Raw genomic sequence first — 15,425 nt, 5'->3', positions numbered from 1 at the left:
AGAGGATGTCCTTCCTGCAGTCAGGCTAATGGACACTGAGGGGATTGATACACACCTCTGTAGCAGTCCTTTTCACGAGGAGAGAGAGGACCCTCGCCGCGCTGAAAATGTAGCATGTTCTACTAGACGACTATACACAAAGAAACACAACTCTTTACAATTCCTTTACATCAGCAGGACCGTACTGCATCTCTTCCCTTTTTTTTAGACGGTGGAGAATGAAACAAGTCTTTTAAACATTCTCCCAAAGCCCCCGACCCCCTCCCCCCCCCCAACCCCACCACACAGGTTCGAGAAGATCCACTTCAAGGCTGGGCTTGATAAAGCTGTGAGTGTGCTCGCCCTCTCCACCCGAGGAGAGAGAGAGAGCAAGTATAACTGCAAAGTGATTAACGTGGACTGCCGTGTGTTTTTTCGGGCAGCGGATATGTAAACGTTGCAGGCTGCTCTCGACATCATAGGCAGCCGAATTGTCCGTGTGTGTGTGTGTGTGTGTGTCGGCGAGGGAGACATCTTAACACATTCACTGCTGCAGGTATCCGGCAGACTGTTTTTTGATCAGAGATGACAAAGCGCCTGCCTGTCACGAGACAACTTGTTTTTCTCCAAAGCAAATGTCTTTCCTTTACTCCTCTCCTTAAGCCCAGTTGAGGTTGAAGCCCTTGGAGAGCATGCAGGCCTCCATGTCCTTGTCCTCCTCCTTCTCCCGGAGCCTCTGCTCCTCCAAGAGGGCCACCAGGGCGTCACGCTGCTCTACCACCTCCAACATCTCGTTCAGGATCTGCTTCTCCTGAGCCAGCTCCTTCTCTGTTTTCAGGTGGTCTGAGTGGGGAAAAGGGGGTGGGAAAAGAAAGCATTTAAGAGGCTGATTGGATTATACAGACAGAACATTGTAGAGCTAAAATGACGGGCTGTTTGTTAAAGGTCACACATAATGAAAATGTTCAGATGCGAAATTGTAATTTGGGTTTCTACTAGAAATTGTTATCATGGTCAAGTCTCCAAAAAAAAAACTTTGTATTCCTCCCAGTGCCATTTTTATATCTCCTCTTTTTAGCCTCTGTCTGAAACGGTTCGTTTTTAGAGCCTGTCTCTTTAAGCCCAGCCTTCCAAAAAGCCCAGTTCGCTCTGATTGGCCCTGACTCTTACTGCCAGTTTGAAAGGTATCTCAGGCTTATCACAGGTGGAGATAGTGCTAACTTTGTTTTGTAATGTAGAGGGCTGTGTGTTCTCCCCCGTGACATCATGTGGGGGAAAAAATGTAACAAAGGTTGAACAAAGGTTTTCGAAAAAGGTGGAGAAAAGAGAGATGGTTGTTTTTTTTCATCATACTTTGGGAGTCTCTAGTTGCACTGGGGACCCATATTATTGTCGAAAAACCATGAAAAAATGTGACCTTTAATAAGCAGTCCTGAACTCACCTTCCACAGCCATTCGCTCCCGAAGTTCCTGCTGCAGCCGGCTCTGTCGGTCCTCCAGCTCTAGCTCTCTTGCGCTTTGGGACAAAACAAAATTATAATTTCACTGACGAATTATAGCGTTCAACATTCATGATTTAATTAGCTGCGTCTTTAGGGTTCCTTTAAGATTTGTAGTTGTTCCAAAAAAGATGAATGCTCATGCTCTTAGTAACCTATGATGAGTGAACAAACAATCGACAATCTAATGACTTTTTTAGAATGTAATTAAGTTGTTTCTCTACAATGAATTGCACATTGATCACATATCACGCTGAAAAATTATTATGAGTTCATAAAGGCTTCCAAACTTTATAAACGTCTGCTGTATTATTTATAATAATCATAAAAGTAAGGAGATAATATGGCAGTGTTATTTTGTCATCTGTTTACTCCGTATTAGGTCATAATTGCCTTGTGCTTAAATGAAGAAGTATCATTACATCATCAGGCAATTTATCACAGCTATTAGAGGTTGCATTACATTTACTGGGGCTCTAGGGTCATCGATTGAGTCAGAGCGAAATATCTTAACAACTCTTGCTTATCACGGTCCCGGGAATCGATCCTAGTGCCTTTGGTGATTACATTACGTTTCCCTGTAGCACCACCCATAGCTAAAAAAATGTCCCAGTTGACCGGGACTGGAGTTCATTCAAGGATAGCTCTAAACTAACCACCACATTTCCATCAGCCTCAGTTTTACCTTGAAAGAATAATGCTTAAAACATGCTAAACATTACCAAGCTAACTGTAAGTAGAGTATGTTAGCAAGATGATCTTAGCAGTGAACTCAAATAACAGTTATAACTGAGTACAACTGAATGTAATGAATGTTAAGTATTTAGAAGGCACATCGTTTTAGCAGTAAAAGCCTTTACTACATTTTCCAAAAAGTTGTAACATAACTCTGAGACTGACTCCTTAATTATCATTTAATAGATACAAGTCTTAATACAAAAGACATAGCAGCTTAGACTGCCAAGCTATGAATCTCTTGGAAATTAAAATCCATGTTGGCTGACCACAGTTTACCTACCCCCAAAGAGGTAATATACTTACAATATCATGAGTTCCGACTCATAGCGGACCAGGGCATTTTTCTCCTGGACCAGCTTGAACCACTCTTGCATTAGCTTGGGATCGTCCTTCTTGCCCATGCCTGGAGGGGAAGAAGGAGGAGGCACAGACAGGGAGTGAGTAAAACCTAAGATGGCTGGCTGATGACACTGATGCCACACACACAAGACAAGGACTGACACGGGCAATGCAAATGGCAGCCACAAAGCCAGGATGTCCTCGACCCGGGGATGGTGAGGTGGATGAGGATGGACTCGACATCACGCCATACTTAAAAACATGGCGCGCAGAAGATGGCGTGGAGCAAACAGCTTTTTCTCTGCAACTTTGGCAAGTGCATACACACTGGCACACACACACACACACACACACACACACACACACACACACACACACACACACACACACACACACAAACAGACGCCACCTGTTGTTGCAAAGTTGAGAGTTTGTGTTACCCAGTTTGGACTTTGTGTCAGGCGTATAGTTGCTCTTTGGGGAGCCTTTTGTTCCTCTTAATCAGTTGTCTTTTCCCCCACAGTAGTTTGGGTAGTATGAGAAACCCAATCACACCAATCAGTAGACATTGTGGAGAACCCAAAGTAATTATCGTCCCTTGCCTACAGTACATATTGGTCCACCAGCAGCAGAAATAAAACCCTTTTTTAGATCCCATTCATGCTGAGCGGCGTGAAAATAAATTCATGAATTCAGCCGACTTTACATATTCAATTATGGAGGTCAGATGTTCATGGGGTGACTTGCATCATCGAGAGCAATAGCTTAATTCACACTCCTTTTATAACGTCTGTCTCGGCCGGGGGTCAAAGCATGTTGGGTGCTAACTGGCATCATGCGTTGCAGTGGTGCAGCAGACTGCAGTCGCGCCGTAACGTAGCGGAGAGACCAGACTACGTGGCATGCTTAGAGAGTGTGTACTGCTAGGGGGGGGGGGGGGAGACGCATTCCTTTTTGCATGTATCTGACTGCGGCAGGTGGAGGAGCCAAGCGGTGCCGATGGAACACCTGGAGGCAATCAAAACCCTCAATGCAGCGTGACATACTTAGCTGGGGAAGAGGAGGCTCTCGCAAAACGAAAAGGAAAAACATTGTACACACATAGATCGCACGCCTGGGGTCTCTGGGGCTGGTTCTCGCTAATTAACAGAAGAAGGGGGTTAGAGAGAGGCAAAAAGCAGAGTCGCTCACACAGGAGAGGAATACAACACGTGGAGACACACAGGAGGAATTCTAATTGCAAGGCCTAAGTTTCTAAACCTTTCCCTACAGAAGTTTTTTTTTTCCCCATCGGACACGATTTAAACATCTCCCACCACCATCACCCCTAAGCCCAGGCTACAAACACAATGAGGGAAGAGCCACCCGCACAAGGCAATAACAAGAACGAGAAACCAGACCGCACACAAACAAACATAAAAAGCAAGTTTCTTTACACGGATTAGAGGCTCAAGCACTATCTCCGCCGACAGGTGTTGAGATGCGGGTACACACCAGATATTCCATACATTTTTTACGACTTTTTTGTTGTTGCAATACTTCAATATTTATAACAAATCATCACACACCATGCAAGCTTTTTTCACTCCTTGAACCACAAACTTGCCCTTGAGCTAGTCGAGCAGCAGGCGCTCCAAGCTCAATGTTATTATCATTTAATGATTACATGACACATTCAACTTTCATTCAAGGGATACGATTTCTTTAAAAAAAAGAACTGCAAAATGGATACTGCAACAGACTATGCAGCTTTACGAATCATTTGTTTAGCTCAACAGAAAACAGAACACATGCTGTTGATTAAAGACACGCTACAGCAGAGTAGGTTTCCCTTGTTTGTGGTTTTGTCATGTGTAACTAACAACGCAACCAATCTAGCATTTTCTTAACACTGCGCCCAAACAGAGATAGAATAACCATAGCTTTGCTACCATACCTAGTTACGGATGCCAGGTTGCCAGATTTGACAAACAAAAAAAAAGAAAGCCAGGACAGTCAAGCATTGGATTTCAACTTCTAAGAGCTATGCTGTGCCATTAAAATAGTTTGGACAGTAGTGTGTATTTCTGTTCTTAAACAGCATCCATTCTAATGCAAAGAACAACATTGGGGTTAAATGTATATTTGGGGCATTTTTTCCCCAACACTTTTAATCAATTGTATCCTGATAAATGCCTTTAACACTAAGTTTTGGGAACATTTGGGGGAAAGCTACTGAGCCTGATCACGCAGACACACACACACACACACACACACACACACACACACACACACACACACACACACACAAACAAACAAACAAACAGTGAGGACAGAAAGAGGAGGAGGGCCGGTTTGGAGGATAATGAGGGTAAAGGGCCCGGTTCTGGAGATCCATAGGGTTGCGATGGTAACCCGCCACACAACTGTGAGCAGAGGCGGGCGAGGTTACGTTACCTTCGGGGGAGAAGAAGCAGGGGCAGAGGGACAGAGGTCTCCGGCGCGGCACCACCACAAAGGGCTCAACTTCCACAAGACAAGATAGGGATAGAGCGTGAAGGGAAGGGACGTACACAGGGCGCAGTGGTGGGTCAGAGAGAGAGATAGATAGATAGATAGATAGATAGATAGATAGATAGATAGATAGATAGATAGATAGATAGATAGATAGATAGATAGATAGATAGATAGAGAGAATGGAAGTAATAAAGCAGGAGGGGAGAGCAGAGACAGAAAAAAGAGTAGAGGAAACGTGATGAGGGAGGGAGAAAGAACATCGAGGAGAAAATCAAAAGAGGGCAGGAGCAATGTAAAAAGGGAGAATACATATCACCTAGAGAGAGGAGGTGGGAGAGATCAGCTGTGTGGGGGGTGAGGGGGTGAAAAACATATAATAAAAATAATAATAAAATAGGAAAAGGAAACAAGAGAAGACAGAAACCTTGGGAGCACAGAACGGTAAAATAACCCTACTGTTTCGATCTTGCGTCTGCACTTCCGCGGATAATCTCCAGTTAGGCAACAACACCCAGTGTGGGTTATGAAATAGAAAAAAATCAATTATCAAAGTACACCGAACGATTTCATCCCATTAATGAAGCCATTACTCATCACCAGGAGTTCAATCTCCCCCTCACAGATGCAAATAATTGCTTCTTCTTTAAAAAGATGTTTCAGCCTCTCTGCTTGTAAACACTACTTCAACATGTTTAGACCACGCGGTTCAATTTCGTACCAGCGTGGTGGTGACGTTTGAAGTGCAGCTACCATTGAAGTGCAAATTGGGATTTTTGTAATACGCTACATATTTTGAAATTTAAGTAGGATCACTGATTAGGGTTGGTGCCAGACAACATACAAATAATTGCATGTGTGCCATTAAATGAAATGAAAGTAGAGGGCAGACACAGCGTTGTGAGGCTGGCGGGTATAAGGAGCCGGGGGTGCCAGATGATTACGACAAGGGAATATCACAGAGAGGGAAGTTAAATTCTGTTGGGGGAAAAAGGGCAGTTTACAATGTCTGTTTTGGACACATCGGAGTCCTAGTAAAATGTTTATGTCCCCACCAAATCACCTAATTACGGTTATGAAAGGCATCGTTAGCACTTTACGGCCACTAAATCTTTAATCCTGTAATCGTTAAAGTAGATGTTTTAAATTTTGAAGAAATATTACATAAAACTAGCTAATTTCAGAGTACAGGCAGTGTTGATCCTGGCTTTAGTTTTTTGGTGCCCCCTCCTGGGCTCGAAAAATGACCATGGATCTTCCACTACGTGCCTTAAAGCCTCGTAGCTATTCCCCAGCGCACAATCGACAAAAACCCGGTAAGTAAGACGAATAGTACTAGTATCAGCAGCAAGAATCCTCTTCCACACCGCATCCAGTTGCAAAGATTCAAAGAGAGAAAACCAGAAAACCTTAATTGTGAGAGAAACAAGCTGGATTGAGCTGGTCAACCAGTTAAGTTGGAAAACCTAAATTGGACGTACATTCATCTTTACATCCACGGACTCCACGCGATCTCCTGTCTTATTAGTGACAACAACGAACAGGACAGAACCACATAGAGGCACAGGCCCTGCTCAAATATGTTGAAATGCATCTTGTTCTTGAATTAACTACACAGGACATAGCTTTTTTCACCCCCTTTTTTTTGAAAAAAAAAGAGAAAAAGCTGGTGGACTTCACTCAACTGACACAACGAAGAAAAGATGCATTCCACTCATATTCAAACAAGGGGCAATGTCTACAAGAGAGACAACAGATACCACGAGACGTCTCACCCAGACACTTTGGACACAGTCTTTGCTGATTGATCATAGTTAAGTCACAGCAGCTAAGGGTCAAGGGTTGCAACATTGTCTATTAGCACTACAAACACACACACTCTGGGAGTTATGCAACTGAGCAGGTACGAGGAAGTCAAAGGCTTTTGCTGGGACTACAGGACAGGGGGGGCGCTAAGAGCCATGCCAGCAGTTTAGTACGAGTCAGTCCATGGCAGGATTTGCAATACTTTCACGGTGTGTGTGTGTGTGTGTGTGTGTGTGTACGAGTGTGCGTGTGTGTTCGAGTGTGCATGTGTGTGCAGGGAGTGGGGTTTATAAATTCATAACAACCATGATTAGGTGAGATGAGGTGAACCAAAAATGTCAGACAACATAATATTTTATTCAGCTAAAGCAGAATATTCTGTCAAAACAGATGCGCAGTTTTAATATTACAGTCTCAAAGCCCATCTGCTTCTACTTAAGAAATAAAACTTGTAGAAACTGGTCATGCAGGATCAGGTTTGATTACTTTAGATTGTTGTCTAAATTTGGATCAGTGGTTCCGAGGAGAACTACAAAAAACCCAGCAAGTAGGCCAGACTTTGGTGCGCGTCTATCGGTGCATTTACGGTACCGGTGCTTGAAGCGGCAAAAAAGGATAGTGCACCAATACCGTAACAGGGCCAATAGATGTGCATCAAAATCCAAGCGGCACATCCTGAACATATCTTCACATTTTATGATAAACTACTTCTATACTTGTTTTCCATCCTGCTGCTACTGTTTATAATTTTGGCAAACAAATGCTGTATTTATTTTATCTGGCAAACTATGCATTTATGGATATGCAAAGGAGGCGAGCTTCAATGAGCATCGTCCGTGTGTTGTCTGAAATAAACAAGGCCAGCGCGTTATTTACTTTTGCTTTGTGGTGTTCCCGTTCTTTATTCTGTCTTCTCTGACTGAGTGCTCTGCAGTGTTTCTGTGCACACAGAGTGTCTATCAGTGTTTGTACACAGATAAATAGTTTGGACGTTGTGTCTCCGCAACATGTTAATGTTTAAATCTCTACTGTCGTTTTTCTATTGTAAAGTCTGCGTGCGGGAGGCGTGCCAAATACAAGTTACTAATTCATCATTTCATCTATCATTCATAAGTTTACTGAGATCAAAGGGGATCTTAAGAGGACAGCATGAGGCCAAGTGTCTGATCTCTCGTTTGATGTATAGTGTCTGAACCAGAAACTCAGTTCAGTGTGCATGTGTGTGTCTGTGTGTGTGTGTGTGTGTGTGTGTGTGAGCGCTTGTGTGAGCGTGGGGGAGGGGGGGGGGAGGAGCAGAAAGTATTGCAATGAGGCTAAAAGACAGCCAACCAGCCAGCCAATCAGCCAGCCAGCTAGTCAGCTAATCAAGCTCGATATGAGAGGGACAAAGCTCAAGTAGTAAAAGAACAAAGGGTGTAAAAGACAGACTGTGTTAGCCATTAAGTTAGTTTTAAAAGCGACAGATTTGAAATACATACCGCCCAGATGCAAGTCGAGGATTTCACTGTAATTAGAATCTCCCCAATAGTCTACAATGACAGGGATATATTAAGAGATAGGAGTTATTTCACACAGCCCCAAACTGGGCACACAAACAAATACACGCAAAACATTCTCCAACAACGGCAAGTCATGCATGGGCTTGCAAAGTTGTTCCTACACACGCACAATCACACACACACACACACACAGACACACTGCAGGAATAATCGGAACAAAGAGAGTCGGTCGGTACTCACCACAGTGCATTATGCAGTCAAGCTGTGCAACGCTACACGGCATTTTCCCAAAATCAAAAGAGACTGCTACATAGATTTGCTGTATTGCCGTTAACTGGCTCAGTCTGCTTAATGCAACATCACGCAATGCCTCTTGTAATGTGTTGTGTGCCGACGACGTGTCGAGGAGAAGTGTTGCTCAATTTGACAGAGCTGTTCATTTTGTCCAATCCAACTAATGTGCGACAATGTTCGATTACAATAATGAATTTGATTATTTGATATTCAAGTTTCAAACATTGAAAAACCTTTGAGTGCAACAGAAAAATTCAAGACGACTCTAGATTGCCGTTGCTCAGCACAATAAGAATAGATAATAGATGAGATAGATCTCGACAGATTCATCAATTGAAATCACTCGGCCAAAGCGAATTGTAATAAACATATTTTTCAAGTTGTCAGCCTTGCAAGCCAATTTTCAGTTTGATTTCTCACATCCCGATTGCGTTCTCTAATTGCAATGTGATGCGAGTCTCGAACAGAGTACACAAAACTCTCCTCGTTGAGAGAGGCCGTGAAGGAGACGATAACACACACAAATCTATGTCGGGACACACACACACACACACACACACACACACACACACACACACACACACACACACACACACACACACACACACACACACATTCTCCTGATTGCATGCAGCTCGGACGGACTGACGGACGGATGGCGGACATGTTGTTGTGACGAAATGGGACAAAATGTTCAACATGTCAACGAGATGGGAGAACTGTTGCAGTGTGTCACCACAGATGGAGCCTTGTACATATAACAGTGTCACATGTCATTACTAAAAAAAAAAAAGTAAAAAAAAAAAAATGAAGAACGGAAACTACAGTCATTCTAATACCTGATCTTCGTTTGTGCTGTTTGGGTAACGTATAAGTACCTTTATACAAGCCTTTGAGAGAGTAGAATAATAAAACACGTTAAAACATACTTAAAACAATTGACTGGAGAAACAGCTGATGGGGAAAGTAAATAAGTTATTTAGTTGGTGGGGAAAATGGCCGTAATCGTAGAATTGTTCATTACATCGACGTGCACACATTTGCATGATGACAGCTTTTATATATAAATGTTCTTACCGGCTGTGTTAAGTAAATTAGGATGGAAATGCGCTTTCAACTCTCTAAAGAACAACCCGAGTAGCTCACTGGCATACAAAACTGAGCATCACGTAAATAATGTGTTATTGCTGCCGAGCACAAAGTGATGCTTACCGCGCTTATGAAAGTGTGCGACATAATGAACTGTGCTGCTCCCCTAGCAAATAACCTATTCTTCATCTCAGAAGTATATTGTCTGTGATAGTCCCTTGTCAACAATAATTTGGGGTTTATTAGTTTGGGGGGGGGAAACAAACATGTCTTTTTCTGCACACAAATCTACATGCTGAAATGTGCCGCAGTCCATCTGAATGAATGGTTAAAATGCAGACTGTGATTCCAACACGATTCAAATGATTGCGGAGGGGATGTTTTTATATATATTTTTTTTTAAGGTTTACGATATTCTAGGCTTTCTCATCTTAAATCATTGGCATTACCTTTATACCCCTGAGAGCTCTACAAAAGGCTGAACTCCGTTGACATTAATAAATGCAGAGCCAGCGCTGACACGTAAACAGGATATATAGTATTTGTATACAGAAAGACACAATAAAGCACTTGTAAATTGTGAATATAATAAAAATAGTTGTATGTGTTTTTATAACCAAATCCGTCACCTTTTAGGACCTTGGATACGGCGGGCGTGAGGTGCATCTGCAGTAGCATTACTCATACATCACGCCACATGGGATGATAAGAAAAAAATAAAATAAAAAGGGAAATGTACGAAGGTGTGAAGTGGCAAGCTGTTACCTGCTTCTCCTCTCAGAGCTTTCTCCACAGCCACACCCCTCTCCTCCAGCTGCCTCTGCTTCTCCTCCACCTGCTCCAACTGTCTCTGGATGATCTGAGCAGACAAGGCAGGGGTCACACAGTCACAATCACATAATACATGAATCCAAATGCACAAAAACAGCTCGCTACGTCAACTCGGGTTAAGTCACTCGGCCCGCACAGAATAACAATTTCAATCGAGCGCCACTAATTACAACGGATTTGTACCCGGAGGTTTCCGAGGGAGGTAGCCGCAGAGGTTAGGTCTGACTCTTTGACAGGGGCCACCGATGAAACGGTTTGCCCTCGTTAAAAATAAATATCTCAGGAGCCAGCCGGGACTGCAGGCTAATTAGCACTGTATTGATGTGTACAAGTATACGTGAGCAAGCATGTTCCAATGGTCAAATATTGTCGCATGATTTTCACAACAACAACAATGAAAAAAACGATTAACATTATAGCTTTTCCATTTTCAGACCAAGGGAACAGACAGGGGGCAGGGCACGAGGGGAGTCTGCGAAAATCGAAAAGTAGTTTCTATTAATGAGCACTTTATCTAAATCATCTGATAAATTATTAAGATGTGGAAGTATTCAAAGAAGTGGAGGAACTGACCATATATATCTTTTGCTGAGAGAGGGCTAAGTCAAAAAGTCAAAATTCCAGTACCACTACCGTACTTACAACACCCAATGCTAAGAAAAATAAATAAACCAGTATCAATCTTGAACACATATTTTTTTTAAGTATAATATTAACCCAACAATAACAGCCATTGTATGTAATCCTTTGATATTTTTTTATTATTATTCGGTTTTCTTCGCATGTTTTTTTAAAGGTTATTAACAGCCTGATATGTGACATGGCAGGTGTGCAATAATTAACAATGACTTCTTCAATCGACCCATGTAAAACCAGCTCTAAACAAATCAAATGGGGTTTGCTCATCTTTAGATGAACGATTGGCCAATTTTGCTCAAACATGCCCCTTTAGTGAAAATGAGAATTACCTTATTTATCCCATTGTTTAGTGTTGTGAAATATAAAGAAGATGCACGTGATGTGGTCCAATGAAATGATATTTTGAACTGAATAAGGTTGTGTATGATTTGATTGTTGATCATTTGGTAAAAGTGATATGAAGGGTAGAATGAGTAAAATGTGTCAAATGAGGACAAACAGCTAAATTTAAAATGCATTTTTTTTTCCCATCGGACTCTAGCTTCCTACGTCAGTGCTGAACTTTATCAGCGCTGTGCAGCAAACAAGCAGCTCGCTTCGGCTCCTGCAAAAAGCCACTAAAAAGGGAAGCTAAATTCAGGCCACTGCTAACCACAGCTCCTGGAGGAGAGACTTTGGACGCAGGCTTAGTGCTGAGTCAGTGGACTAGGAGCGCAGAGTGCACATCATCATCAATCACAGCGGATTTCCTGACCAAAGGAGGAATTTGGCCGCAATCCAAAAGGGTTGAGTCACTTTAGAGTGGCTGTATGGTTAAGTAAAATGAGATTAGAAAGAAAAAAGGTCAACACTGAGTTACTTTGTCAGCAACACTAAAGCTACATTAGTGTTATTGTGTGTTGTCCTGTATGTCCCTTTCTTTCTGCAAAAACCATAGACATATGAATACCCAAGTTCATTTAAAAATTGTTTGATATGCAAAAAGAGCTATTCAGGTCCAAAACGCTGAAAGCAAACCAAAGCAAAATAAATAAAAAACATAACGCTAACATTTGTATGCTCACATAAAAGAACATACATAACATTAAAACACATAATAATGCAAAAATAGAACAAAAATGCTAACAACATCATGCTAACATGCTCACAATGACACGGCTAACATGCTGATGTTTAGCAGCTATGATGCTCCTTGTCTTTGTTGCTTGCTTAGCACAAAAAAACAAGGCTGAGTAAACCTACACTTAAGTATTAGACAAACTCAATTTTTATTTTATTTTTGAATATTAACATTTCACTCTAAAACATAAAGGTCCACGTAACAATGGTGACAGAGTGAAAGGTCAAGAGGATCCCCAGTGGTCAGTTACCTGGGCTCTATGCAGCCTCTTAAGCTCCTCCTGTTTGGCTTGCCGTCGCGCAGCCTTCTGGACCCGGCGTGTCAGCTTGGCATTCAGCTCTTCTTCCGTGTAGGTTTTCTGGTGTAAAGGTAACAAAAAAAACATGGGTGAGTGAAGTCTAATTCATACATTTCTTATATGTGGACTTGACTCCATCTTGGGGCCCTGGCCCTTCAGCAAGACTGAACAGGAGAGGAAGGGGGAAACTCTGATGAGATCTTGTAGTGGGCAAGGGACAGCACTGACTAGCACAATGGAAACTTCTAGCCAGGGAATATTTAAAACTTCCCTACAAATCTGTAGGCTTAATGGTGGAGTCAGCGATTCTGGAGAATGCTTGATGTCAAAATCCCCTATGGTAAAAATCATTTAATATCGGTAGTGGATTGTGAGGAGATATTCACCGATTTTGACAAGAAGTGGTTCTGACAACAAGCACTCTCCAGAATCACTGACTCCACCTTTAATTCACAATCTCAAAGGTAACACAAAACATCAGTGTATGATAGTTCTTCTGATCCTTTTTCACATTATGATAGTTTGCATAAAAAAAGGCAATACAGTATGGAAGTAAGCAGGGATGTTTAACCCTTAAGCTGACTTGTGAGGACACAATAAGCTAGCATACAATCAGTGGAAAGAGAGAATAGAATAGAAAAACGTCCAGTTTCCAAGACTGCAGGAAGAGAGACAGTGCCACATTGACAGATATAGGCAGGTTAATATATCGTAAACCAGTCGAGAGACAAACAGCCCCTTGGTATCAAGAAATGCAGAGGTACCGTTGTGACCAGAATAGTGAGCCATGAGAGTCGTGTTTTAACAGAGTGGATAACCAGCAAGTGAGTTAGCGGGCAATGCGGTCAGAAATGTCACGTGCATCCACAGAGGACAGTTAGTTTTTGCGCATAATAAAGGTGTAACGACAGAAAACTGGCACATGCTCAGTTGGCTTGGGGGATGGATGGGGGGTGTTGGGGTTATCAATGGGAACATATGTAATACTACCTTTGTGGCGTACGATCTCTTGAACGCCAGTGCGTGGGGGACATAAACAGACTTGGGGGAAGACAAAAGAAAAAAAAAAAAAGGGAGGGAACAAAAACATGATACAGATGATGTGATTAAATGGGTTAATGATTGTGTTAAATTGTTCAAAAAAAATTATTAAAGATTAAAGAGTAATTATTTAGCTTGTACAATCCAAACAGGCAATGTTAATATCCCCACACCAGAACAACAATGACAGGATGCAATGACAATTTAAAACATCTATGTTAATCAGGAATGAGTCAAAACATAACAATTATGAATCACATTGTGAGAAAACTGATTTTAAAAAGATGTTTAAAACAAGTCTGATACTTTCTATGCTATGTCTACAATGACCTCTATAAGGACACATCTAACAACACAAAGATCTGGGAAACTGAAGACAACAGCAACAAGAGACTAGTCTAACAGGATTCCTATAGGCTCTTATTGAATCTCACATGGCCTGGCAGGCATGACACAAATATAACTGCCTATTAATGCTGCAGCATAGAGTCCAAATTCCAATCGGTATTGTTGGGCGGACAACAAAATGACAATTTATTCCTTGTATACGTTGTCAAAAAATGAAGCAAAACAAAATGAAGAGTGTGTCTGCATTTCTCAAATGTGTTTACAATGTTTAATGAATTCATGCCTCTGGGCCGTAAGCTGGACTCTTATCTATCTAAACAACCAGAAACACACACACACACACACACACACACACACACACACACACACACAACGACTCAGCAGTCACTGGAGACAATCATTTTGAATTTCAGACCAACGTAATGAATGCAAATGGATTCTGGTATAAAAAATGTGTAGAAAGTTTTTTTTCTGTGCTACATTTCCGCATAGTCATACCAAGATCTACGCCTTGTTCATAATTAATGAATCCAGCCTTCAGAACGATTCACTCATTTTATCAATTTCCCTTTGATATCACTGTGATGTGCATTTTAACATGTCATACTGTGGTGCTGAAGACCTTGAAAATGTGTTTTTATCATGTTTTTGGTTTTCATGATTTGCTCTGGGATAACCTGAAGATAAATCATTTAACATACTTTTTTTCTCTCTGAAATTACTGTTTAAAAATGAATGAAATTCACTATTAAGGATTCAATCGAGGTCAAGCTTAAAAGCCAGACACAAGCTCTGTGCAGCTAATGCTATTAAAATATGGCCCATTTACAAAATTATGTTGATATGAAATTCAAAAGGCATTTAACCCCCTTTCTGCAAAATACCTCCTCATCGTCTTTCTCCTTCTCTCGAACAACCTCTTTTTCCCGCTCTCTTTCTTTACGCCTCTCTTTCACCCTCTTTCTCTCCATTAACTCCCTCCTTTTGTCCTTCTCCAGTTTCTCCTCCTTTATCGCTTCCTGCTGCATGCCTGACACTATGTCAAAGATGTCCATATGCCGCTGGGAGTGGAAGAAGTTATTCAAAAACTTTTTTCTTTAAGGAAGTTAAAAGAGAAATGGATGGAACAGATGTGATTTGATGAGGATATGTCTAGCCTCGCTAAGCCAGGGGCAGACACTCAGCGTTTTAAAAACCTGGTTGTGAACACACCACCTGCTGGAGAGTCGTCTGTGTTTGCTTCCAATTATCAATTCAAAAAACTGAGGGGGTGTACTGTCAAGGTTTTGCTCACAGTATTCACCAAAATCGGAAAATCTGAAATTAAATATTGGCCATGAACACAGCCGTGTTCCATGTCTACAACGCTAGGGTCAAACATGCTTGCTGTTCAAAAGCTTTAGAATTTTAGC

General features: G+C 41.8%; 1 protein-coding gene across 10 annotated transcripts in view; it reads right to left on the bottom strand.

The window, feature by feature from the left end:
- Positions 1 to 281: 281 nt before the first annotated feature.
- mical3a (microtubule associated monooxygenase, calponin and LIM domain containing 3a) overlaps positions 282 to 15,425 on the bottom strand; it is an 86,984-nt gene continuing 71,840 nt past the window's right edge. For 6 of the 10 annotated variants that reach the window (XM_080027959.1, XM_080027957.1, XM_080027963.1 and 3 more), the window contains 7 exons: positions 13,615 to 13,665; positions 12,577 to 12,684; positions 10,502 to 10,595; positions 8,333 to 8,383; positions 2,520 to 2,619; positions 1,422 to 1,495; positions 282 to 822 (listed from right to left, as the gene is read on the bottom strand). In XM_080027959.1, the coding sequence (XP_079884085.1) occupies positions 638 to 822; positions 1,422 to 1,495; positions 2,520 to 2,619; positions 8,333 to 8,383; positions 10,502 to 10,595; positions 12,577 to 12,684; positions 13,615 to 13,665 (663 nt within the window). In that variant the 3' untranslated portion in view covers positions 282 to 637. Of the gene's footprint in view, positions 823 to 1,421; positions 1,496 to 2,519; positions 2,620 to 8,332; positions 8,384 to 10,501; positions 10,596 to 12,576; positions 12,685 to 13,614; positions 13,666 to 14,897; positions 15,075 to 15,425 lie in introns of all 10 variants that reach the window. The other 4 variants (XM_080027961.1, XM_080027958.1, XM_080027966.1 and 1 more) reach the window with 3 other exon arrangements.

This window comes from Ammodytes marinus (assembly GCF_949987685.1).
Source record: "Ammodytes marinus genome assembly, chromosome: 5".
NCBI classification, from domain to species: domain Eukaryota; kingdom Metazoa; phylum Chordata; class Actinopteri; order Uranoscopiformes; family Ammodytidae; genus Ammodytes; species Ammodytes marinus.
This window is presented reverse-complemented; position numbering and strand designations above follow the sequence as displayed.